We start from the raw sequence: 27,993 nt of genomic DNA, 5'->3' as shown, positions 1-27,993 counted from the left end.
GGAAATTACATGGCAGTCTTCCTGACACTGTGCTGAGCAGATCCTGTGACCTCCCCCGACAGTCTGTTCAAGATGGCCGCTTGAGTGGAGAATTTACACATCTCCAATAAAACTAATCCAACAGCTAGCTTCCCAAACAACTTTATTTGCTCTAACTGATAATGGGACGACGGTACGGGCGACGTGTGTTCCTATTTTAAAACGAAATATGAGAATAATTGTTGAGGACGACGTCGGAGTTATGGAGTAAAAACAGTGCTGGTAAGGAATTCAGAAACAAAATCAGGTTAACACACAGTAAGCTAGCTACTTTAGCCAGCTAACGCTTTCAATAATAATACTAACAGGCTAGCTTTGGCTAACGTAACACCTGCTTTAATCACGTTAATTCCAGGTGACAAACAACAGGCTGGTTAAGGATGCCTAACGTTAAAAAGTCATTAACAATTAGCTACAGGCAGCCCTATTATTAACACTCAAGCTAAGTGTGTGTGTTTGTTGTGGTGAACTGCTAGTTGCTAACGTCAGTTGTTTCATATGTTTTGTGAGCTAACTGTTGTGTTGTTCGGGTTAGTTAGCCTGTTTGCTAAACGTTTAGCAAAAGGTGTACAGAGTAGGCAACTGTTAGCCTTCATGTTAGCTTTTTTTGCTAGATGGATTAAGCTGATTGTGTACGTGACACTGAATGCTCTTTAAATGACAGGTAAACGTTGTATTAATGATATATAGCTGGACACCGGTTACCATCACTGTTACCACGGTATCTATGACCAAATCAGGGATGTCAGCAGTTATGCATCTGTACACATCTCTACCAGGTTACCTGAGGTAGAAGATGTATTAAGATGTAATACTATACCTTAATAGAAGCACTAATACCTCACTTAAATAAAGATACTTGTAAGAATGAAAGTGCAATAAGGATGAGAGTGATAACACTGTAATGACACTAATGCTGTCAGACAAATGTAGACTCGTAAATTATACAGTATTTGCCCCTGAGATTGCCAGCAACTTTAACATAAACACATATTACTGTGGCATCACTCTCATCGCTATTAAAGATGACTGTTGTTAACAATTGGTAACTCCAAATGTATGGAGGTGCATATTTTTTCTGTGATTATTAACCTAAGATGTGTATTTAGTAAGGCTGACTTCCTCATTCCCATCTATATTTAGCATCCATTGTTAACACTGTGACACAGCAATACAAAGAGAGTTACTGAAGGATAAAGTAGTCAAAAATGTTGTTTGCGACACCAACCAACACAATTACACTTTTTGCAGACTTTAGTATTGTCTGTGTTGTGGAGTCAGTACAGCCAGTTTTCTCTTTATAAACAAAGTTTAAGAATCTTCTACATCTGTGTATTTCTATGGAAAAAAATACTTATTTTCTACTGAGCTGCCAAATATAGTCTTAGGGCTACATCTGTGTATAATATGGATTCAAAGGTTCTTTTTAAGGCACCTGCTTGTTATTTTTGGAAAAGAAGTGGACTCATTTTATTAAGCACCTGCTATTGTTTTTTTTTTTAAAGTTGCTTTCAGTTTGAAGTTATTTTTAATCATTCTACAGATTTGCTTTTCTAAAATATGACCCATTTCCATTCACAGTGATATTTATTGAGTTCTGATATTAATGTTATAAAGGCGTTAAAGTCTATTTGATCCATGAGTGGAACTCACAGGTAGGAGAATTAGCTTTTTCCCTTTACCTCTAAGTGATCAGTATCAAGCAGACTCCATTGTTTATTATCAATAGTGCCATTCAGGCTGTACTTTGTGGGTGTGCCTGTATTATGGGTCTGTATTTTCAGAGACTTACAGTAAAGTGCCATGGGTGTTGTTGTGTTAGCAGTATTTGTTGTTATTGCATGCAGTTAGCTGCCTGACAGTGCATCAGGGAGTTAGCCCCAAAGCACATTATCATTAGGCCTACACATTTCTCTCTTCCTGTGAAAACAATCTTGCAGGTATCTTCCCTCAGAACAACCATTACATAGAAAATACGCATTTACCCTCTTACTGTACCTGTAAGGCTATTAATAAATCTAGATTGTTTTGCACTACAATTAAGAGTTTTATTGTAAGTGTTATTTCACTGAAGTTGAGATTAGGGCAATGGAAAGTATTGTATCACATTGTTTTCCTCTCATTAGGCGACAAAAACACACGCATGCTGCTGGCCATCGGAAACTAAACAATATGACTGTGTAACATGGAGAGGGAAAATCATGACATCACCCCCGGGTGGTAGTGATCAAGCCTCAACCTTTTAAAAAAAGGGAATCAATAGAAGTTGTTTTCACTGCATACAATGAGAAAAGTGGAAAGATAATACACTTTAATAATCAGAGTATAAATAATGTTTAACCCAGAGGAAGTGAATCAGTTGGTGTTGGCAGTAATCTCTATTACTCACATGTTGACTGATCACATGATGTGACATAACATGTTTGCTGTGCAACTGGTCTGTGTGAGGATAATGGCAACAGTTCCTTTTTAATTCAGGTTGTATAACATACTTATAGCTAAGATGGTGTTATTTCGTTAGTTTTAATTTGGTCAGCTTTTCAATTTAGAATTATAAAATTATATGTAGGGTAGACTCTTGCTTTGAAGGAGAATTTTTTCGCTACCACCAAATAAACCATAAATAGGATTTAAAAACTAAGTGTTTTGCTTTTTCCCAGTATTGCAACAAGTCTTCTTTATCCCTTCAGGAATTGGAGGGGGTTGAAGGCCCTTTGATTTAGCCCAGCATGGACAGCTTCTTCAAGGCAGCTGTATGTGATCTAGACAAACTGCTTGATGACTTTGAGCTCAACACTGGTAAGATTCAAAGTAGGCTGTACATTTCATATTTAGAAATTATGATTAAACTGTTTACTGATTGCTCCATTAATAATGTCATTCTGTTGAATGCCAAACCAAGAGAGATAAAGCCCAATTTGACATGAATTGTCCCATCAGTTAAAAAAAAAAAATGACGAAATTGAATACATAATAATACAGAACATAGAAAAGCATATATTTCACCTTCTTTGCCTAAAAAAGAAATAACGAAATGAAATAGTCAATAAATAATGCTGGAGTAAATATGTAATATGTATTGCATGACGTTGCTTTATATAAATCAGGTAGGTGGATATGACGGTATATACAGCATGCTTGCATTTCTATTTTAGAAATTCATCTGTGATGATATTCAGAATTTAAAAAAAATGGTGTGTATTTACATATATAATCTACATAAATGTGTATTTATCTGAGTTTAACATGATTTGTTGTTTTTTGTATTACAGAGGAACATGAATGCAAGTCTGTTTTCCTGAAGCCTTCTGTGTACCCCTTCTCCTCACTGGGCTCTCAGTGTTTATCCTCCGAGGCGTCCACTGTCCCTCCAAACCTCCCCGACCTTAACTCTCTTCATTATGGTTCTGCCACCAGCTGTCCTGACCGCCCCAGCAGTCAGAACCGCAGTGCTGATGACAGGGAGGTAAAAGGTCAGCCTCTCACAGGGGTGGACCTCCTTTCCTCTGTGGATTGCAGGCCGGCTAAAAGCTCCGCACCTCCCTGCCCCGACAGAGCTCTGAAGCCAGTGTGTGACCTTGTGAACGACACAAGCTCAGCCATCCTGGTCAGGGCCAACAGCCACGATGCTTTCAGTGAGCTGGACATGGTGGAAAAGCAAATGGAGGAAGAGGAGACGCTGCTTGTAGACTTTGAAAGCCCTGTGGTGAATGAACATAAAGAGGATCAAGGACATTCAAGCCTAAGTGCTGAGTGTTCAGACACATTGGAAGGAAAACAAGCCTCTGGAGGGATGGAAGAGCTGGGTTTGGATTCCCAGGAGCAGCAGAGCGGTGGATACTCAGCCTCGCTCAGCCTGCTGGATGTCATTCTTCCTGCTGCAGTCGAGAGAAGCTGTGAGTCCACGGATGATTCACCAAGTCCCACTGAGTCAGCAGAGAAAGAGGAGAGGCATTGTGAGGAGGAGCCGTGCACAAACCAAGCCGTGGATAACTCCTTAGACCATTGTGAACCGGAGCCCACTCTGCCTGGCGATTGCATTCAAGAACCAACAACAGCCTCAGTGAATGAAGAGGAAGCCTCACAAGAAGACTTGGGTGAAAATGAGTCCTCTGTCAATGTAAATTCAGAAGAAATTGAACCGGGGAGCTTATCATGCCTGCCTTTAGCTGTGTCCATGTGTGGAGCTCTCGTGAACATAAACACTGAAGAAGATGAGTCGGGGGAAGCTGCAGAGCTGTGTGAGGAGGCAGCGATCACCTCTGAAAGCACCGAGGCAGACTCCCTGTCAGCCTTGGAGGCCAGAGAGAACAGGTCACGTTTAGAAGAAGTTGTTAACTCGCCTGTGTCCGTGCAGGTTTCAGAGGGCCGGGTGTCGCCAGAGGGGCAGCATCTCGCTCCTGAACCTGCTCCTCCTGCTGTCCCCTCTGCAGACATCGCCTCCTACGATCTCCCAGAACCCAGCCCAGTGGATCCTCCCGAGTTTGGCTTTGAATACCTGCCTGAGAGCGACCAGGCCGAGCTGCTGGTTACAGACGAGGAGTTGGATGCTTTCCTGCAGGCGCACGCTGAAGCAGAGCAGGGTGGAGGCGTCTCTTACTGCAGCAGCTCTGGAGGTTACTCTCACCCTGAGAGTCTCTCAGGGTCAAACGGAGATCTGGAGGGCAAGCTGGTGGGAGAGGAGCCGAGGAGCTGTGGTCGAGGGAGACGGGATGATTTAGAGCGTCTGGCTTCTCCAGAGAGCGACAGAACAATGTATGTGTCTGCAGAGGAAAGTTTGAACCCCAGTGCTCCATCACAGGACTCAAACAGACCTTGCCAAGAAGAGCCAGAACTCTCCTCCGGATTAAGCCTTTCTTTGAACAGCAACACTTTCCAGTCCCAGCACAGCAGTAGCCCCGATCAGCAGCCCTCCTATGGAGGTGCGAGACCTAAACAGCTACACTGCCAATCTGCTAGATCTCCACCAGCAGGGGAAGAAGGAGAGGAGCCTTCTCAGACACTCACTGGTTCTACAACAGATCCGAGTGCAGCAGAGGATGAAGACAGCTCACCAACCAGTCTTACAGAGGAGCATTGCAACATCAGGGATCTGAGCCCTATGTGTGCCTCCCAGGAGCATCATGAGTACAGTATGGGGTATGAGGAACTCTCAGAGCCCCCTCCTTACCCCGGGGAGTCGCCCACTGAAGGTGCCAGGGCGGTGAACTGGAAGAGAGAGGGGGGGGAGGAGCTGGGCAGCAGACTGCCGGCCTGGGTGCCAGACTCTGAAGCTCCCAACTGTATGAACTGCTACCAGAGGTTCACCTTCACCAAGAGGCGGCATCACTGTCGAGCCTGTGGGAAGGTATGTTGCTCAGCTTGAAAAATATAATAATATCATGTAGTATATGAATTTATATAAATATATGTATAATTATCTTATATTCATATACTTTAACTTTATTTTCTTCATTATGTTTACAGCAGGTTTCACACTTCTAGCCAGCTGTTAATACTATAATAACCTTACATAACCATTTTTCCCTTAAATATACAAATAATCATTTTGTAATATGTAAAAAGTGAACATATTTTAAAACAAAAAAGGAAATCATAGCTTAAAGTGGCATGTTCAAATTGCTATTGTCTCTGATATACTGCCCAATATCCCAAACATATTCAATTTATTATCAAAGAATATATTTTTCCGGCATTTGGCTTTAAAGACTCCTGAAGTAATTACCAGAATTGCTTTTTTTTTTTTTCATCAACTAATTCATTAAAGGTAGGGTAGGTAATTTTGGAGAAACCGGCTCGAGATCGCTAGAATTTGAACTCCTCCAACACACACAAACGAGCACATGACCAATGAGGGCACGAGATAAATTTGTGCACAGATGGAAGGCTGACAGGCAGGTAGGCCATCCAGTTATTTTAGCCGGGCCGGCTAAAATGATTGGTCGTGCTTTTTACAGTATTACGGCTTCCACAGATGACATTTCTTTATGGATTTTTTGTCAAAGCACTTCAGATATTCATTGCTATCGGGATGTTAAGAGCATTCCATGGAATATAACAAAAAGTGTATCTCGAGCCGGTTTCTCAAACTTACCTACCCCACCTTTAACTGACATAATCCTCAGGCCATCACACTTCCTAGAGGCAACAGGGACGTTATCAGAAGTTGTGTAAGCAAGAGCCCAAAACCACAGAATATATATAATAAAGGATCATGTGAGAGGAGTTGAAAGGTTCAGCTCTGTTAAAGTGCTCCGCAGCCTTTTGTTGTTGTTCCAGGTTTCATTTCGTCCTGGGTAATGGTTTGGGTTAAGAGCCTTCATGTTGTCTATAAATCATTTATCAAATGTTTCATATATGTCTAGTAATCCTTACTTTTCTGTTTGTTTTACTTTGTTGCTTCAGATTCTAGATGCATTTTCCGCACTGATATGAAACAGTAAAAAGTTAAATAATAATGTAACATGCGTGTCCTGATATAATTAAATAAAAGGGATTACGAACCGAGACCAAAAATAGCACGGTGGATTCACGGACGCAGAGAGCATGAGTCAGCATTTCTTTTTTTAGCTCCTCTACTGAGCCGAGTATCCTAAAGATGGAGCTAAGTCCTTCAAAGGCCGGTGATTACATGGAATTAAAGGGGTCTGTTTGTTGTCGTTCACGCCATGAGTGCTGCACCTCCAGGAACTAGAGGGTTGTTGTAGGGTTTTTTATCTGCAAGGTGCTTTATAGTATATGACTTTAATCCCATTTCTCCTTTGTGACAGGTTTACTGTGCCGTGTGCTGCAACAGGAAGTGTAAACTGAAGTACCTGGAGAAGGAGGCGCGTGTGTGTGTCGTCTGCTTTGATACCATACACAGAGGTAAGGCCCTGGTTCTGTCTGATCAGAGACTCACTTCCACATTGTTTTCCACAGATGTGAACAAAGTTCCTTATCCCAGTGCAGTGTTTCCCCTAGGTTTACTGCTTTGGGGGGGTGCTGCCTGAGCGGGGGTGGGGGGTGTGACATTGAGATATATATATTTTAAATCCTCTGGAGCAGAGAGAGGAGCTGTGGATTATTGTTATTGATTAATGCATCAGTGTTTCTTAGGGTCAAAAACACTAAGCTCACAATTTAAGATGAAAGCGTTTAGTTTATTTAATAAAAGAGCACATGTTCAATGTGAAAAGTGACAGTAGATATAGATTAGTTGCAATTTGGTGCTATATATATATATATATATATATATATATATATATATATATATATATATATATATATATATATATATATATATATATATATATATATATATATATATGTATTTAAAAAAAAAAAAAAAAAAAAAATTATAATATTTTTTTTTTAAACACCTTAAATTTCAGGGGGGGCGCGGGGCTCCGTTGGCGGGGTGCAGCGCCCCTCCAAGACAATGGTAGGGGAAACACTGCAGTGTGCAAATATGAGTGTTAGCAGAAATGCAGAGTCATTCATGAGTCGTTTGATGGCTTAGAATGATTTAAAAACAGTGGAGATGCAGTAGTTGTGAATTGTTGTCCTCTGGAACAGGAAGAAGCTGTGATTTATGTGTGTGCATCTCCTGTAGGAAGATGTCCTATAGCTGTAAAAGACTGGTTTTTGTTGGGATTGTTTTGTAATATAGTGATCTAAATTGTCTTTTTTTTACTTTTTAAGTTACTTATATTTGGAAGATCAGGTAGAAATAGTTTGCCATAACAACTTCATCAGGTGATGTGCATGTTTACAGCATGATTTTCTGCCTACAAGTGACCAGAAAAATCAGCTTTAATATTCAGATCAGATATCTACAAAACATTGTTACTGCATCTGTATGGAGTCAGGGCAGGGGGGATAGATTTGAGTATTTCCCTCCCCCCTCAGAGGAACAGACTAACCCCAGGAGTTATTTTTAAATAGACTGAATTCACAAGTTGACATTAATACGTAATAACATCACAGTAACATTTCATTATGCAGCAGATGAATATTTAACCCACAGAACACAAAAAAGGTCCCGTACGACGCGGCCCAGGGGCTTTCTTTCACTTTTGTCTGCACATCCATTAAAAATGCAAACATTTATATCTAGAATCATGTCTTTTTATGTAAGTAAACAATATGTCTGTGTCTCAATGCACACAGTGAAAAAAAACCCAGATTGTTTCTGCTTCGGTGGTTTACATGTCTGCTTTGATGATAAAAGGCAGAGAGGCTTTTTATAGTTAAAGACTGCAGCATGGACAGAGAGAAAGAGAGAGGGGGGTGGGGGGAAGGAGAGGGAGAGACGGGGAGGGGGAAGATGGATGGAGAGGGCAGGACAGGAGGAGGAGAGTTATAGCAGGACACTGGCATTTGTCCTTGATTGTGTGAGCTACAGGACCCGCCTAACGCAGCGGACATGTGATGCTAACACATGGCGTCTAAATTAAGAAGAAAGAGGTGATCCACTTCTGTGGCGGGTGGATGCTCGGGGGTGTGACGTGATCCCTCTCTCCTCTCCGTCACCCCCCCCCCCCCCCCCCCCCCCCCCTCTCTCTCTCTCTCTCTCTTGTTTTTTCCTCCTTATGCTGCTCTCCATCTCATAACAGTGTGGGGAGCTTGCATGTGAGGCATACTGCACTCACACCAGCCTCCAGCTAAAAGGCTAATACGGCTAACAACAGACAGAATATAGAGAGGACAGCTGTGATGGGAGAGTCTAAAGTCACACTGAGGAATAGGCTTGCAGTGATTTGGACTGGTTGAGTTTTAGCAGAGGGGAGAATGAGGATGAGGTAAGATGCATATGACTTCTTCAAAAAGTCGATTATTGTTTACTGCTTCTGTGTTTTGTTTGTGAGTTTATAATCTGTGCCGAGGGATTTATGTTTATATTGCTGCTAAACTTAAAATGGGGTTTGCAAATGTTTTTTTACTTACTTGAAGTCATTTAGAGGAAATCCTTGATGACTTTTTTGTGCGTTGTCATCCTTTCCTTGCAAAACAAAATGAAACAACTCATCTGCCGTGTGACTGACAGCAGAGTTTATTTTCCAGGGTCTGAATTAATGTAATGTATTTGCTGTGTGCTTCCCCTCGGTGTGGTTCCTGTGCTTTTGTAAGGCACACTGTAGTGGCTGTCAGTACACAACGGATTGATAAAGATCTATGATGCTTAATCAATATAATGGAGACGAGTGCTACATCAGCATTTTCTGAAAGGCTGCAACCAGAAGGCATTCAGAAAGCCTCGCAGTCACTGCATGCTTTCCTGGGAGCAACAACTCATGTCTGTCCTGTTTTCAATAACCTTCATTCACTCTGCACTACATACTGCACTGTAGGGGGAAGAAAAGCTGTCATTTGATGTTAAATATGTCTGATTCTTCCAGGAAAACAGTAAAAGCACACCTAAACTATATTTTCGAAACCCTTTTAAATAAAAACAAAAAAAAGGAAAACTGGAATGTACTGCAGTATTGCACTGTGTTAGACATAAGCTGTTCCCAAGAGCAAATGACTCATTACAGTAATCACAAATCACCGTCACTGCCTTATGGTCATTGCAACATGGCTTTTGCTCTGCGGGCTGCTTTTCCAAGGTTTTCTGTACAGCTGCATGTCCTCTGAGTCCGCCCAGTCATACTCATGCTCCAATTCTGCTTCTTATCTATCAGACTTTGATATCTGATCACACACAGGATCATTTATAAGTTGCTTCAGGCACACCTTCATTTTTGCTTTGACAAAAATCCTCCAATATCAAATACATATTTTCATCTGGGTGAAGGCCTTTAATAATAAGTATTTTTAGATGTTGTATTATCCCCAAAATACTTGCGGTAAATGATACCATTTTAAGACCATTTTATGCCAATGACATAATAGCATATTAAGCATCTTTGAGCGTTAGGAAAAGCGCTATAACAATTCAAATTATTAATATTATTATTATTATTAATGCACCCTTTTTAAAGAGCAATTGTAATGATAATTATAACTGAAAAAAATATTGTATTATTGTGATACTTAGACTTAAATAGAATAAAACCAAACAACCACAAAAACATTGTATCAATAAATTAGCTATAAGTTAGATATAAGTAACAACAACAACAACAACAGCCCTCCTCTTCAATTCAGCTGAAAACCAGAATAATACGACAGCAGCTGGGGACAATAAGTCAAAAGCGTAAAAATGACCAAGGTCATGTCCATAAATTGTACAATAAGTCCATAAAGTAATTATAGTGACAGGCCTATCCTTGTGTCCGCGTTGATTTATAGTATTAAACTGGAAAACACAACCTTACCTGCTATTCCCTGCTACTGCACCCGCATACTGTGACATATCATGACGCTACTTTTGGTGTCTTAAGACCCTTTAAACCTTGACACCACACAAATGGTAAAAAGAAAAGAAGAGACTTGAGGGCTGAACTGAATTCAATAAAGGAATACAAAAAGTGTATGATCTGGTCCTGTAGCTGACATAAATGTTGCTGGTCCAAATGAACCGACCTCAAGCACTTCTGCTACGGTACTTGTATGCTGCCTTAAGCTAAACTAGGTAGGAGGTAGAGATTACACTTCTTAATATCATAATATATACACATGTTTTATTTTGTGTTTATTTGATAGGTTTCCTTTTTTATTTGCAGATTATTGGTTATATTTATTGCATATTTTTGCACTGCAGCTGCTGCACAACAGTTTCCCTCGGGCTCACCAAAGTCTGTATGGTTCATCCTGAGGGGACCATGAATGTCGGTAAACAATCGTGACAATCCATCCAATAACCGTTTCAGAGTTGACAGGAGATCAAAATTAGTTAATTACCTTGTCATTTGTGCTCAAATGAACCCGCGGTGATGACGTCTTTCCCCTTGTAGCCCAGGCGCTGGAGCGGATGATGAGTCCTGCTGGTCCCAGTCCGAACCCCAACGTCCCATCTGAGTACTGCAGCACCATCCCCCCCCTGCAGCAGGCTCGAGCCGCCGGCACTCTGAACTCCCCTCCACCGACCGTCATGGTGCCTGTGTCCGTTCTCAAAAACCCAAACAACGACAGTACGCTCACTCTTAACTACTGTACACTCTCTGTGTTTAACTGTGGGTGGTGTTTTCCTGAACTCTAGCCATTTAAAAGACGTGTGTTTCCTGTGTGTTACCAGGTTGTCCTCGTGAACAGAAGCGCGTGTGGTTCGCTGATGGCATCTTGCCCAACGGAGAGGTGGCAGACACCACAAAGCTGTCGGTGACGAGCCGCAGGAGCTCGCAGGAGTTCAGTCCGTCCTCTCCGGACCAAACTACAGTAAGATACATCATCGCAGTCTAGCTACAGGGAAACACTCAATCCTTCATTTTTATGACTGTTTTATGATTCATGATTTTTTGTTTTCAGCTCATTTTCACACTTTTTCTAAGAAATACGGCTGCTGAGGTTTCTACAAATAGATTATACATATTTAATGGAATGGTTCACAACAAAATCGAAAATACAATTTCTTCCTTATCTGTTGGGCTGTAGTTTCTTGGGGATTTTTGCTGGAGAGATGTATGCCTTGTCTTGAATATAATTAACTAGATGGCCCTCGGCTTGTAGTGCTAAAAGAAAAAGTTCCAAAACCATGTATTTGAAAAACCCAACAGCCATGTCTCTTTCCAGAAAACATGACCTGGTTGCTCAAAATAATCCTCAGACCTCGTTGTGAGCAGTTTTTAATGAGGGAACTACTTTCTTTCTACCATGTAACTGCACAGAAGAATGCATCTACTCATGGATGAGAGTGTGGTGCTTACTCATTGGGGGTTGTATATCAGTAGAATGAAAATAGTTTCTACATAAAACTGCTCAAAACAAGGGGTTTCGATTATCTTGAGTGATCACGATTTCTGGAAAGAGACATTTACGTTCAGATCAAATGTATTGTTTATTCGTACCTCAGTGACTGACCCTCTCATATTTTCAGCCCGGGTCAGAGGTTGGAGTCGGTGGATCCTGCTCTCCCGAAGCCTCCGGGGCTGCGGAGGTGTTCCGACCCCCGGTGTCCGGACCCTGGGACTACGCCCTGCTCTCTGGAATTGGTTCCTGCGTGCAGAGGGTTCCCAGTCTGCTGCCGGATAATGAGGATGAGCTCCCTCCTCTGCTCATCTCCACCGGAGAGGATGAAGCGGGAGGTAGGTGTTTATTTTAGTATATTTGAATGGTTCTGACAGTTTTATAGCGCTCTTCAGACCTCTTTATGTAAATGTGTTGGCAGCTTTACTATTTGGATCTATGCCAGGTTGCTTTTACGTAAAAGTCATATGGCAATGACCTTTAATTCTGCCATAAAACTTTCAACACTGCACGATCTGATCTAAATACCTCTTAGATTAATGTTGAGGCTGCAGCAGCACAAGGTTAAATACACAGAGGGATTAAATGCCCATTGTTTTCCTGATTAGGGTCGCCGTAAAACATGTCTCAAATCAGTAGCACTTCCTCTGCCTAAAGGAAATGCCACATAATGAAACATTGTGAGCCTATTGTTGTTCATGTCGGAACAGTCCATCAAAATCAAGGTGTGGAAAAATAGGTTGAAAACAGCAGTATTTAGTCAAGGTGTTTCCATACATTCATGAATAAACTGTATGCAGTATATGAGTATGAATACTCTTATAGTATTTTCTTTGAATATCTAATAAAAAAAACTTGGATGTTATTTGCCAACTCCACATCTTCATCATGTCATTTTGTCAAAATTCTGCTGCTTACCTTTTTAAAGTAAGCAGCAGAATTTTAAAATTAAATAAATGGAATTTTTAATTAAAGACACATTTTAGGGAGCAGCATATAAATGTTTTAAGACAAATGAAAACAATGATCTTTCTTTGTGTCATTTTATGCTGGTTACTTAGTAGTATTATCGCTCCTTCATGAACCAGATGCAAACATTTGCTCAAAACGATGCTGTCCTGTCTTTAAGAAAAGCTGAAAAAGTCATCTATATCTCCCTGACAAATGCAATCACACTTTTGCTACATACCATTCATGTAGCTTGAAATGTGCTCTGCTGTGTTTTATTTTCAGATGCTTTGGTTGAGGAAAGTCCTGCCCCCTGCCAGATTCGGCACTTATTAGAGGAGGGAGGACCCCGACCTCTGACCTTTGTTCTGAACGCCAACCTGCTGGTCAATGTCAAACTGGTTACCTGTGAGTAGAACATATCTCAAACATACATACTGCATATGCTGATAAACAATCATCATGGATAGGCCTGTCACGATAATTAATTTTGTTGGACGATACATTTTCCCGGAAATGATTGCGATAAACGATAATATTGTCGGCACCGTTGTATGACCATTTTAGACCACTGACATAATGATAATATATAATAATAATTCAAGTACATCCTTTCAAACAGAACTTTTTTTATTGAACATTCAACATTTCAAATGAAATGTGAAATAATATTAAAATATATAAATGATATATAATAAATTAACAAATAAATTAAATTATAGACATTTTATTAAATCACACACAACCAAAACCAAAAATTAAATAGACTCAGGCTGGAAAACAGAGCTCTCTCTCTCTCTCTCTCTCTCTCTCTCTCTCTCTCTCTCTCTCTCTCTCTCTCTCTCTCTCTCTCTCTCTCTCTCTCTCTCTCTCTCTCTCTCTATATCTATATCTATATATATATATATATATATCTATATCTATATCTATATCTATATATATATATATATATATATATATATATATATATATTTATATTTATATTTATACAAATAAATAAATATGAGCACACATTGTCTCACAAGCAAAAGAAAACTCAACAGGCCATATCCAAATCTGTATCAATCAAAGTTTTCGAGCAAGGAACACCAACATGTTTGCATTGTCGGGCAAATGCATCTTTGATTGTAAACTGTCGGAGTGTCCTGACCTGGCTGTGTATGTGAGCCCCGCCCCTCACGGCACGCCTGGCTAAAATGCTGGTCACATCCTTATGTAAACAAACACGCATGTAAACGGCAATTTATCGAGGTCAGAAAAGTTATCAAGTTCATTTTTATTTATCGTACGATAAGTCAATTAATTGCTTATCGCGACAGGCCTAATCATGGATCTCTGATCATGCTCTCCCAAAGATGGACTACCTGTAATTCTGTGTTTTGGTTTCCTCTCTCAGACTCCGGGCGGCAGTGCTGGTGTTTCGGCTCTAACGGGATGCAGGCTCTGGGACAGAGGGAGTTGGTGTTTTTGTTGGAGTGTTTGCCCGAAGAAAAATCCCTTCCAAAAGACCTTTTCACACTCTATCTCAACATTTACCAAGAAGCCCAAAAAGGTAGATACATCACACACAGGCCATCTGTTTGCCTTTGTGTTTAGCAACACGATCACCAGAGAATCTTCATTATCTGCTGCTACAGGGAAGTTCTTGGAGGAGCTGGATAATGTGACGTTCACCAGCAGTTTCCTGGGCAGCAAGGACCACGCTGGGATGCTGTTCTTCGCCCCCACCTGTCAGCCTCTCGATGACCTCACTCTCCCGCCGCAGCCCTTCCTGTTCGGCCTGCTGGTGCAGAAGCTGGAGGTTCCCTGGGCCAAAGTCTTTCCTCTCAGGCTGCTACTGCGGCTTGGAGCTGAATACAATGGTGTGTGGTTTTCTGAACGTTACTGTTGTGTTACCGGGTTAGTTTAATACTGTTTTGAGCTCAAATCATTTAAAAAAGTCATGTATTACAGTTTTGCTATGAATTGTTCCTTTATTATTAGAGATAAGACAATATTTGATTAAACTGAAAATATTTTATATGCTCAAAATGATCTGATTCCATCTTCTAATTCGTAAAAATGTACTGTTTTCCTCCATCTCATGTGGTAGTTACTGATTTTTATTTATTTATTTGGACGGTCGGACACAATAAGATATTTAAATAAGTCAAATTTAGATGTAAAACATTGAGATTTTATTTTTTTCTCTCACATTTGCAGAACAAAGGACTAAGAAAAGTATTTTTGGTTGAAACTGAAAATGTGATTTAATCCAAATATATTTGAGCAGAATTCTTATCCCCTAATGAAATATACTTTTTCATATATATTTTAGGATGATTAATTATAGTGTCACAACCAGTACTTTTATGCTTTTACTGTATTTAGTGATAACAACTACATTTTGCTTTTGTTTTCAGTGTATCCCACTACATTGACAAGTGTCCGTTTTCGGGACTCTGTGTATCGAGAGACGGGACACACCATAATGAATTTACTGGCTGTAAGTACTAACACAAGCTAAATGATGCCTTACTTGTCTTCAGTCTTACAAAGTGTTGTCACAATAAAAGCCATGTACTTTAAAACTTAATCCCATTGAAACTATGATTATAGACTACTTTTAATTAAGTAGCAGAGGAACTCCTGTCTGCTGTTAATCATTCCCTACAATTCCCAAATCACACTGTAAAAGTGTTGATGTTAAGAGAGTTAAAAGAAAAGGAATTTAGACTATCTGATTCTTTACTGTGTAGTTACTACAGTTTTGTAGCTTTAATCGACTACTACTACAAAAAAACAGCTTTAATACAGATTATACATTACATTACATTTAGCTGATGCTTTTATCCAAAGCGACTTACAATAAGTGCATTCGACCAAGAAGATACAAACTTGAAGAAAACAGAATCATATAAGTACATCAGGATTCATAGAGCCAAAACATTTCAAGTGATACTCAACTGGCTTTAGATAAACCAGTCCTTTGTTAGTATATAAGTGCTTTGTTAGTAATTTTATCGCTCGAAGTGGAGTCGAAAGAGATGAGTTTTCAGTCTGCGCCGGAAGATGTGAATGCTTTCTGCTGTCCTGATGTCAATGGGGAGCTCATTCCACCATTTTGGAGCCAGGATAGCAAACCCACGTGTTTTTGCTGATGGGAACTTGGGTCCCCCTCGTAGTGCGGGTGCAGCGAGCCGTTTGGCTGATGCAGAGCGGAGTGCACGTGCTGGGGTGTACAGTTTAACCATGTCCTGGATGTAGGAAGGGCCAGAACCATTCACAGCATGGTACGCTAGTACCAGTGTCTTGAAGTGGATTCTAGCAGTTACTGGAAGGCGGTGTGGTGTGGGAGAATTTAGGAAGGTTGAAGACCAGACGAGCCGCTGCATTCTGGATGAGCTGCAGAGGTTGGATGGCACATGCAGGTAGACCAGCCAGGAGGGAGTTGCAGTAGTCTAGGCGTGAGATGACGAGAGCCTGGACCAGAAGTTGCGTCGCTTTCTGGGTCAGGAGGGGACGTATCCTCCTGATGTTGTAAAGAGTGTATCTGCAGCAGCGGGTTGTAGCAGCGATGTTTGCAGTGAAGGACAGGTTGTTATCTAGGGTCACACCCAGATTCCTTGCAGTCTGAGTCGGGGAAACAACAGAGGGGCCGATGTTGATTGCTAGGTGTTACGTGCCGTAGTGTTTGTGTGTGTCTTTCTCTCTCTCCCTCTGATTCCCCAGGTGCAGCCTGATTGTCTCCAGGTGCAGCCTCTCTCCCAGGTGCTCCAAATCCCCAATCAGGGCCTCCATATAGGACCTGAGGAAGGCTGCAGTCGCTCTCCCTTTCTCCTCTGGCTGCATGGGTGCAGCACGTCGTCTTGGGTCTCTGTGTGGGACCTGGTTGTCTATTATTGTTGGATTAAATCTCATGTGTGAAAAAAGAGATCAGTTTCCTCTCTTTTTTCTCGTGCTGGTCGTTCTGTGTTTTGTTACTCCCCTTCGTACCCCTAGATTTTGGAGGGAACGTAACAAATGGGGATCCCGGACGAGCCCCCATTTGTTACGTTCCCTCAAATCTAGGGGTACGAAGGGGAGTAACAAAACACAGAACGACCAGCACGAGAAAAAAGAGAGGAAACTGATCTCTTTTTTCACACATGAGATTTAATCCAACAATAATAGACAACCAGGTCCCACACAGAGACCCAAGACGACGTGCTGCACCCATGCAGCCAGAGGAGAAAGGGAGAGCGACTGCAGCCTTCCTCAGGTCCTATATGGAGGCCCTGATTGGGGATTTGGAGCACCTGGGAGAGAGGCTGCACCTGGGGACAATCAGGCTGCACCTGGGGAATCAGAGGGAGAGAGAGAAAGACACACACAAACACTACGGCACATAACACTAGGTCAAGAGTGGGACAATCTTTTCCCGGAAGAAAAAGCAGCTCAGTCTTGTCAAGGTTGAGCTTGAGGTGGTGAGCAGACATCCACCGAGAGATGTCTGCTAGACAAGCAGAGATGCGTGCGACGACCTGGGTTTCAGAACGGGGAAAAGACAGAATTAATTGGGTGTCGTCAGCGTAGCAATGGTATGAAAAACCATGCAGGCTAATGACCGATCCGAGCAAGTTTGTGTACAGAGAGAAGAGGAGGGGACAGAGCCCTGAGGGACCCCTGTAGTTAATTGACAAGGGTCGGACTCGGACCCTCTCCAAGTTACCCTGTAGGTGCGGTCTTTGAGGTATGAGGTGAGGAGGGAAAGTGCAGAGCCTGAAACTCCAAGTTCTTGGAGAGTGTGAAGGAGGATCTGATGATTCACCGTGTCTAATGCAGCAGACAGGTCCAAAAGGATGATGACAGAGGAGAGGGAGGCTGCTTTAGATGCCGTTGCAGTGTTTAATAAGACAACAGTGAACCCCAATGCTATAAAAACATCCACTCTTGTGACCTGAGAACATTTGACGCAGTTGATCACAGGATGCTTGGAAAGAGCTAAAGACGTTGGCTCAGCTGTATCAGCAGGCTCCACGTCTTCAGTAACAGGGAGAGAGTGTCTTTGCTCTCAGATGAAAGGAGTTTGACATTTTCTACGTTTGCCTCGAGGGTCAGTTTTTGAGTTCCTAGAATGCACGGCCTTATTGATTTCATTTGGAGGCATGACTGCAAAGTCTGACAGAAAGACCATTTATTTATTTTAATCGTTTATTTGGCAGGGACAATGCACAGTAATGAACACTTAAAACATTAAAATGTGTCAAGCGTAACAGTGCCAGATTTAGCTTTGAGCTAATTTCCATCCGCAGTCCCTCACATAAAACATTTAAGAAGTTTACATTTTACAAACATAGCAAAAACAAAATACATGATATGCAAAAAGTGCAAAAGAGCAAGAGCAGCATACACAAGTATTTATGACATGGTAGTACACTATAGCAGCAACGACATATAAAGTGCAAGAGAGGATACAAGAGCTACATAAAGTGCAAGAGGAGATACCCCTGTGTTAAAGTGCATTTAGCGGGGATTGCACGGATGTTTGTTTCTCAACCATTCTTTGAGTTGACCTTTGAAGCTATTGAGAGTGGGACAATCCCGTGTCTCAGTTGGGAGGCTATTCCACAATGAGCTGCCTTTAATGGAAAGTACATTTTGTCCAAAAGTGGTCCGTCTGCGGTGGACCTAACAGTCTCCTCTGGTTTCTGACCTAGTGCAGCGTCCAGTGTGTTTTCTGTGGATGAATTCCCCTAAGGGAGGGGGGGGGGGGGGGGGGGCAGTCCATGTAAACATTTATAAATAAAGCACATACTTTTAAAAGACTTAAAATTGTCAAAGCTCAACAAATCGTGTTTCTCAAGGATGGTACAGGGGTGGTATGAATATGGCTTTCTGTCAAACACCTTGATATCTCTCTTGTACAGCTGTTCTATAGGTTTCAGGTTTGTGGCACAAGCAAACGACCAGTTTGTGAAACAGTATTCAATGTGGGATAAAATCATACAGTGGAGGTATGACTTTAGGCAAATCATGGTGAGGGACATTTCCTCAGAAAGTGTGATTTCCACACCAACACAATCAAACTCAATATTAGCTGGGAGTGCAATCTCCCTACAGGTAATGGTATTCCTCACATAAAGCAACACACCCCCTCCTTTTCCCTTCAGTCTGTCCTTCCTAAACACATGATATCCTGACATAGATACAAGAGTGGATGGTGACGACTGTTTTAGCCAAGATTCCGATATTCCCAAACAGTCAATATTGGACTCAAGGAGGAGATGTTCTAGCTGTTCATGTTTATTACAGATGCTGCGGAAATGGAAATGTCCACCGAATAGTCCCTTCGGCTTGGCTTTTATCAGATATACTCTTTGTGTTTTGTTCTACGTGACAAGTTTTACGCATCACCAACATCAATTACAAATGGCATTTTCTAAGCCACCATTTAATTGTGTGAATAATCAGTCAAATAATACTTAGTACATCCTTTGGTTCAGTATTCCTAAACTGTAAATGCTCCACAGGACCTGAGGAACTACCAGTACAGTCTGTCGGTGGTGGAGGGCCTGAGGATCCACATGGAGATGGGCCACAGCTACATCGAGATCCCCAAAAACAGCTTCAATGAGGTAAGAGAGCTGTAAAGGAATACCATGACATCTTGGGCAATAAATACATATGAATCCAAACACAATAGTATAATAGTAAAACACTGACGGAGAACATTTAGCTGCACAATTAATGTTTTACTTAGCACTTTGTAACAGTAGTTTCTCCTAAAATAATTTGTACGGTTTTTAATGCAATACTTTGCTCGTAGTAGTACGTGTATGGTTTTTCAGAGTGTGGTTTAGAAGATTGTACAGGATTGAATACTCCTTCCAACTCAGCCAAATAACAAAGTTCCTCTTTGTCTGGTGAAGTCCAAGATTAGATTGAAATTGATTGAAAGAGCCTTTCCATAAAACATAAAACACGTGCACTGGGAAACACGCAGCTCTGAGACACTGTGAATGTGTTCTGTCTCCAGATGCAGAAGGTGGTGAATGCATCCAACGAGCACGTGATCAGTATCGGAGCCAGGTTCAGCTCGGAGGCCGACTCTCACCTGGTGTGTTTCCAGAACGAGGAGGGGAACTATCAGACGCAGGCCAACAGCAAGCCTGGCAAGACCCGAACAGGTGAGAGCGCTCAGTAATCCTGCCTGCTACTGCATCCAATCAAACTAAAGAAGACCAGTGAGCAAAACATCAACAAATCAAAATATGTGTTGATTAAGTTTCTGTTTTATGTAAAGTGTTAACCGTCTGATGGTCTGTGTTTCGTTGCAGTGACTGGAGCCAGTTTTGTTGTGTTTAACGGAGCACTGAAAGCCTCCTCTGGATTTATTGCCAAGTCCAGCATAGTTGAAGGTAAAGTTGAACCCTTTTTCCATTTTTTAGCTTTCAAATGCAATGAAAAGAATCTGCTGGTAATAAAACATGTTTGTCCATATCCCTGTGCATTTGATTTATTATATATTCACTTCAACTCACCTCACATAGCACTGGGCTTTAAAAGAAAGTGATCCTGTTAACTTGGGTGTCATGTTTCCATCGATCAGAGACCGATACCATCAGTAACCACTGCAGTCATTTGTCCCGGGAAGTAAGGCAGATTGAAGACAAAAGTGATATGTTTTATGGCGTTCGGTTTACTTATTGGTGGGCGCTTATTCTACAATGCTTTCAGTTTAAACTGAACATGGAGAAGCAGTTATTATGCTCCAAATATCTGGAACAAACTCCCAGAAACCTGCAGGTCCGCTGCAACTCTTACTACTTTTAATCCAGGCGGAAGACGCTGCTTTTAATTGAAATATTCATATCTGACAACGCAGTGTTTACTTTTATTCATGTATTGTATACCTGTGTTATCCTATATTGGCTTCTTTAATGTTTATTTGATTATTTTCTGCTTTTGAATGACTCTTTTTAAATGCCTTTTGTATAATGTGTTTACGCTTCAATATTTGCTTAATGTTCTTCATGTTTGTAAAGCACTTTGAATGGCCTTTTGTTGAAAGGTGCTGTATAAATAAACTTGCCTTGCCTATTGTGTTTGCGACCAACACTAAATGGAATTAATTTTCTCTACATGTCAGATGGCTTGATGGTGCAAATCCCCCCAGAGACCATGGAGTCCCTGCGCACCGCCCTGAGGGACCAGACAGACTTCCAGATTCCCTGCGGCAGGAACGATGGAGGAGAGGTCCGAGAAATCGTCACTGTCCGCTGGGTCGACCTGAGTTCACCCGTCAACACAGGGTAACGGCACAAACACACACAAGTGTTTACACACAAGTGTTTACACACTGTTGTGCAATCTGTCCTGCACCGCACTACGAACAAACCTCTCTCTCTGTTTCAGCTGGTCTTATGTGAGAGCCTCTTTGTGTGTCACGGATTTTGGTAGAAGCATTATATGTTTTTGCTCCTTTTCTAAAGTTCTCTTGACTTTACAGTACAGGTGTAACGATACACGGAAGACACGCTTCAATTCACCCCCAGGTTTAAGAGTCAAATCAAAACACAAAATGTGTCACATACACCTAAGCTATGTCTAAACATTCAAAGCACACAATTATAAATGTATTATTGCGTGGTTATAAAACGGTGAAATGTTAAACACTCATAACCATATAAACTCCATAGCACCGTTCTTGTCTTATACATAACTCCGTTGGTGCAATAGCTGACCAGGACTCATTTTAGTGACTTAAATGTATTTGAAATCTTTTCTAAAACATTTTTTTCTTTCCTCTTGCTCCTCTGCAGCATTACCAGCGGGGTAGATGGCAGACCTCTGGATGGGGTCCGCAGTGTGAGGGTGCAGCAGGACACTGAGTTTGAGTCTGACGGACGCACCATCAGTTGCACAGAGGTGAACTTACATACTGTCATCCTTTGCACCCATTTGATGCACCGACAGTCCAGGTGTGTGAATCTCTGAATGTCCCTCCAGGTGTTCTACCAGCTCAAGACCCCGGACAGCAGCTTCTCGTCGGTGCTGTCGTCCTGCAGCGTGTTCCAGAAGGAGATGGCTCTGGCCGCCTGCAGCGCTCTGACGCCTCACCTCGCTGTGCTCACCTCCAGCGGCATCAACTCGCTCACTCTGCGCATCTCTACACAGGCTGATATGGTAAACATCAATACTTGGTACAAGGGCTGCACCATTAATCTAAATATGATCGCAACATGACCTACTGTAATATCCAAATCATTGTAACTGCACTCTTTGGTAAAGGCAAAATATGTATATGAAGTGTCCCGGCCAACAAATGGTATTTTAAAGGTCACCTATTATGCAAAATGCACTTTTTCATGTCTCCTCTACATCAACACGTGTCCCCTCTGTGTGAAGAGATTCTGAAAGTTTCAGGAAAAAAGATTCTCTCTCTTTTTGTCCTGATCCATTTATATAAACCTGTCTGAAAAAGAGATTTTGGCCACGTTGTGATGTCATAACGTTTTTTTGGCTTGTGTAACCATTAGCCAATCACCAACCAAGGTAACCCCCCCCCACCTTATCACCTGAATCTCCTCCTAGAGCACCATTGTGTTATTTTTAACCAAATCTCTCTCAGAGGGGCATGGGGAGGGGCTCCTTATTTTCATCTAAAGTAACAGACAGAGAATCAGCACTTTTGAAACAGGGCTGAAACAGAGGGGATTATGGGATGCTACAATGATCTGTTTGGTGTTTGGAGCCAAACACTTCAGGGGACCTCTAACGGCCCGTCCACACAGCAGCGTTAAAAAAATCTTGGAGGTGGGCGTATCTGAAGCTTGGGGATTTTTTGCGAGCAAGGCACCAACAACCAATCACATGAATCTCCCGCCCCCGACATACAAAGCAAAAAAGTTTGAAGTAAACTGGATATAAACTCCCCAAACAGGCGAAAACATACCACTGTCTCTGCCACCTCCCTCCATGCCTGGCTCCTCCGGTTTATATCCCGGTAGGTAAATAGGGACTGGTCATAAAGCACTGGGTGATTCCCTACCGCTAATTTCTCCTCCATTTTTTGGAATATGAGGAAATGACCTGCGGTATGTCTCTCCCAGCTCACACGCGGTTTGATTGGCTAGCGTTTGAACTGTCAGATTTGCATACACGGGATTTGATTGGCTGACGCCTCCACCTCAGCTTCAAAAGTTGAACATTGCTCAACTTTGAATCCTGAAAATCCTGAAAATCTCCGCTCGCCTGCCCACAATGCAGTTCGGCGAAAAGTGAGGCAAAGTGACGTCACCCCATTCAAAGTGAATGGGCAGAAGCGTTTCAAGATTTTTTTAACGCTGCTGTGTGGACGGTCCGTAATACCTAATAAAAATAAAAATGCCTTCTTTGGTACAGATCCTCTTAAAAAAAGTACTATTAACATGTATACATATTTTTTTCAGTGATGATGCAAATAATGCTTAACAAAATGGTCATTCCCTGTTATATACAAATTACAATTGCAATATCAGTCAAAATAATCGCCATTAGTTATTTTATCCAAATGGTACAGCCCCACATGTTACACAGTAAAGTATTTAGTATGTCCTCTGCCTAATTAAGGAGAGCTGTGTTAAATATCCCCCTGTGCTCCTCTCAGGTAGAGTACCAGGCGGGCTGCGGGGGCCGGCTCCTCCCTCAGCGCTACATGAACGAGCTGGACAGCGCTCTGATCCCCGTCATCCATGGCGGGAGCGCCAGTGTCCCCCAGACTGCCATGGACATGGAGTTCATCTTCTTCATCACACACACCATCTAATGCACATGCAGACACACTAAAACAAGTATTGGAGATGGCTGAGCACAGAGAGAAGCTGTAGATGTTGGCGGGACATGCCATGCAACATGTTTGCACAGTTTGGACATGCAGCCAGTCGCAGCGGCACAACACTCCCCCCCCTGAGGTTGGGAGTGTACTTTCGGCGGGATGTAAACTGATTTTCTGTTATCGAAGTGTTTTCCGTGCTCACCAAAGCTGCTTTAATACAAGAAGCCTAACACTAAACAAGGATTACGCAACATGACCAAATACAACCAAGCTCTTCAGCCCGTTTCTTCTGCTCTGCCTTCCAGGCTCCCTGCTGCCTCCGTCAGCTCGGAGCTCCTCAGTGAATGTTTCCCACAGGCGCTCTATCGACATGTCTCTCATTTGGATGTATTTATTATATTTTATGGGCTTATTGAATGAAATGATGGTATTAAAGCAAGGGATATTACTGACTGTAGTTTTCAGTACTTCGGAGGCGATACGTGTGATCAGGTGCTCGCCCCGCTCTTAAAAACCGCAGGGATGAAAATAAATCGCATCTCATTTCCTCTCAAGGTACTATGCTCTCATCTCATATGCTGGGGTAAGATGACACTGCACAGGAACACTCCGGGCCTCATGCAGGAAAACATTTGGGTCCTAAACTTCTGACATTTTATTAGTAAAGTTTTCCTTCCACCATTGTTTCAGTTAACTATTACCAAACTCAAAAACTCATTTAAAAGTGATAAATGAAACAAAATGTGTGGATAAGCAAGACCACCAAAATCGACTGAAGGTCATGGAGGTGGACGAGAACATTTTACAGTGTTGTAACATTTTACAGTGTTGTAACAGGAATGAAAAATAGTCAAAGCTTATTGTAAATTTGCAGCCATACATGATGGTGATATGTTGATAAGAATATTAACTTACCAAGGAGCTTATTTTGTGTTTAGGTAACGTATTTAAACTCCTCCATAATCGCGATTTTTAAGTCAAACACATTTTTTCTCCTGCCAAACATGTATTGTTCAACAGATCCTGACTATAAAATGAGTTATTGATCTGAGGAAATTAAGTGGATTTCCGGATCCTTCCATGAGGCCAGCTGTGTGTCAGTAACAGGTTGTGTGTCCGGATGAAGCTCAGCTCATCTCCACAGGAGGATAAATGTGGCTTTATAATCCAAGAGGTGATCAGCCATCTCGAGCTTCCTCTCCATGCTAAGAGTGAATGTGGCCGGTGTGTTTGAGCATCCTGTCATGGATCAAACTCAAGTTAATTTAAAAACATTAGCATTACTTTTTGCTTTTCTTATTTTCTGCTTCTGCTAACAATTTCTAAACATGTTTACTTCTGATCGAGCATGTGTTACTTTATGAGCAGCACAGCGTCCTCTTTCACGGCTGAAATACCAATGATTTCTTTACTACAAGATATTTGACGATGTCTCCTTCAGGGTTTGAGTTAAATGATCAGATTTTGCACACCTGATGAGATCTTTACATCACATGATATGGCTCTGTAAGCATTTTGAAGTCATCTCACACTTTTTTGCATTTTTAAAAATAAGCAATTATACATGTACAGGCTTTTGTGAACACTTTTAAATGAAAAGATCACCCAGAAATATCGTTATTGGCTTTCTTGCCAAGAGAAGAGATTGCTCGATCTGTTAGTGAAATATAAAGAAACAGCCAACGGCTTCGGTCTGTAGCTTCTTATCTAGAGCACAGACACCTGAGTGATATCTTATCTAACTCGGCAAAGTGCGTTGATTTCCGGAAATGATTTAACAAATGCTTAAAGACATCTCTTGTGTGTGTCCTGAGGGCAGTAGAAGTTCTCTCATGTTTTGTATGGAGTAGGAACTCAAAGTGTTTTATCAAAATATCCAAAGCGGGCTATATATATTTTGTATTTATTTCATGTATTTCCCATTAGCTTTAAGGCTCTTTCCAACCGTTAAAACACTGTCACATGTAGGTTTTTAATCAGTCAATAACAACAGGGATAACGTCGCCCTTTTTGCTTCAACAGCTTGTCTTTATCACCAAATGTAAAGCTTGTTTCAAATGCCAGTATCCTCGTACGAGTGATGTGGTTAAAGGCAGGACTTATGATAAAAGTATTATCTTTCCATTCAGAATTAAAGAGCGCACACAGGTTTTATTCCTGTAGAATGCATCCAGGTTAGCATGCACTGTTTAAAGTAGCTTTGCAGAATTCAAGTCTCAGTTTTTTCATCTCGTCCCAGAAGCCCCCTTTTCAGTTTTTGTCTAAATGTATAAAAGAAAAACTTTAAGCGCAGAGATTTCGTTTCGTTTTGGTGTTTTCTTTTTAAAACAATGAAGAGTTATTTTTGGAATCATTGGTACAAAAGTAAAAATAAAACAAAAAGAGTTCATATTTTTGATAGGACAATAGGCTACATTCATTTTGAAGTTTGTGTAGCATCCTTGAAGCACTGAGAGGAATAAAAAAACACTAGACAGTTAATCACAGAAATAAAGAAAAAATATATAATTTTGTCATAAGGTGGAAAATGTGTAATCCCAAAATGCAAAGCATAAAGAATGTACAGTAAAGGTGTAAAAATCTAAATAAAAGCAGCTTTACACCAGCCGTAAGCTTTCTACAACTCATGTTCACTTTTTATTATCTTTTGTATTATATACATCCTTTGAAGATTTCAAAATGTCGTGATGATCAGAGATTAGTCTTCATTTTATTGAGTGGCCATTACTCAGTTATAAATCGGATGAATTGGCTTAAAATATATACTGAGGATGATTCTTACTGACGTTTGTCTAGCGCCACCCGCAGGTCAAAAGTGATATGTCAACATCTCCTAAATGGAATGGCACCAAATGTAATGCAGGCATCAGTAACACTTTACATGCATTGGATGGCTTTTATTTCTAATGTATCACTGGTTCTTAACAATCTGTTGGACCCATGTCTGAAAAAAGTGTCAGTGGTAAGCGTAGTGATGCAGGTTGGTATATTTCCACCTACAGCAAGCATTTGTCTTAAAGCCCCCATAATTTTTTTAATATATATTTAAAAGGTCCCCAAAATTCAAATTTCAGGTTTAGCATCAACATTAGGAGATATGTAAATAAGTGTAAAATCCAACTTGACAGTGAACCAAACACACCACCAGATAGATGTTCTGCTTATTTCTGATTGGTGCATGTATCTGTGACATCATCTCTTCTCATCTTAGCCCCGTCTACTTTCAAACATCATATAGCAAGCTGATATAAAATATGTTTTCCGTGTCATTAAGCTCCATCTTCACTATCCTCACCTTCCCACCATCTGATGTATTTTGGTAGTTTCCTGATCAGTCTTTGAAGTAAACACAAATCGGTTTGAGTGGAGATCTGCGTCTTGATGCTTTACATTGAGCAAACGGTGGGAAGGTCAACGTGTTTCACCTGCTGTGCAAATAACCTCAAAACAAGCCTGATGTTATCTGACGGCTGATGGATTTTGACAAAGGACACCCACGTTATTATTATTATATAAACTTTTGAGCATTACAAACAGAGAAATCATTTTTTAGCAAGTTCAATTAGTATTATTTCTTTCTTCTTTCTTCTTGAGTAGTACTTTGTGATTTATGATTGTGTTGCTTTGTGTAAATCATCTATTTATTCCTAAGCACCAGCTTTTATTTGGGGAACCTGGTATCTGGGTCCTAATCATCCGTTTCTGAATAGCTCCTGTATTTAAAGAATAAAATGACTTTTATATAAAAAGAAAACCTATTTGTTTGTAATCTTTCAATCCCAGGAATCTTTGGTACCTCTAATTTAATTCAAACCAAATGTCTAATTTGCCATTTCAAAAATGTCTATGATAATCTTAATAGAGCCATCAAAACCCAACCTAATTTTACTAAGTACTGCACTTAGGTAAACTGTTAAGGTACTTATACTTTACTTGAGTATCTTGATTTTCTTATTGTACTTTTGTATTCAACTATTTATTCAATACTTTTTTTTTTTACAAAATATAATCAACAAATAAATGATGATTGATTAAATCACCTTTTACAAACTGCAACAATAAAATCAATAATTATAATACTTATAATAATTGTTATCCATTAATATAATACACATTGTTCTAGCTATGTGTAACTTCAATGGGTCATTTTGCATGACATCACTTTTGCGGTTTAATGTATATATTAGTTATCAGTAGTAATACAAATCAGATCAAACAGGTTTGACATTAAATAATAATCTACCAATGATTTAAATAAAGTTTGTTCTCAACTGGACGTGTGTGTGTGTGTGTGTGTGTGTGTGTGTGTGTGTGTGTGTGTGTGTGTGTGTGTGTGTGTGTGTGTGTGTGTGTGTGTGTGTGTGTGTGTGTGTGTGTGTGTGTGTGTGTGTGTGTGTGTG

At 41.0% G+C, this 27,993-nt stretch overlaps 1 protein-coding gene across 2 annotated transcripts; it reads left to right on the top strand.

Moving 5' to 3' along the window:
• The first annotated feature begins 48 nt into the window (after positions 1-48).
• On the top strand, positions 49-27,347 carry zfyve16 (zinc finger, FYVE domain containing 16). 2 transcript variants are annotated; one of them, XM_034123093.1, is made up of 18 exons: positions 49-261; positions 2,730-2,838; positions 3,312-5,386; positions 6,810-6,906; positions 10,920-11,096; positions 11,201-11,340; positions 11,999-12,206; positions 13,102-13,224; positions 14,213-14,368; positions 14,454-14,678; positions 15,219-15,301; positions 19,308-19,412; positions 19,814-19,964; positions 20,115-20,195; positions 20,927-21,089; positions 21,600-21,705; positions 21,787-21,963; positions 23,426-27,347. In XM_034123093.1, exons 2-18 carry the CDS (start codon positions 2,769-2,771, stop codon positions 23,582-23,584), a joined length of 4,296 nt encoding a protein of 1,431 aa, XP_033978984.1. In that variant the 5' UTR covers positions 49-261; positions 2,730-2,768; the 3' UTR covers positions 23,585-27,347. The 2 variants fall into 2 exon arrangements, with proteins under 2 accessions (XP_033978984.1, XP_033978985.1); XM_034123094.1 differs by lacking the exon at positions 10,920-11,096.
• Positions 27,348-27,993: the final 646 nt, after the last annotated feature.

This window comes from Trematomus bernacchii, unplaced genomic scaffold, assembly GCF_902827165.1.
Source record: "Trematomus bernacchii unplaced genomic scaffold, fTreBer1.1, whole genome shotgun sequence".
NCBI classification, from domain to species: Eukaryota; Metazoa; Chordata; class Actinopteri; order Perciformes; family Nototheniidae; genus Trematomus; species Trematomus bernacchii.
The sequence above is the reverse complement of the archived record's forward strand: the minus strand, read 5'-3'. Positions and strand labels throughout refer to the sequence as shown.

Coding starts and splice junctions, on each gene's coding strand:
- zfyve16 (XM_034123093.1), top strand. CDS start 2,769: ATGGACAGCTTCTTCAAGGCAGCTGTATGTGATCTAGACAAACTGCTT. Junction 19,965..20,114: donor GCCTGGCAAGACCCGAACAG/GTGAGAGCGCTC, acceptor GTTTCGTTGCAG/TGACTGGAGCCAGTTTTGTT. Junction 20,196..20,926: donor CAAGTCCAGCATAGTTGAAG/GTAAAGTTGAAC, acceptor TCTACATGTCAG/ATGGCTTGATGGTGCAAATC.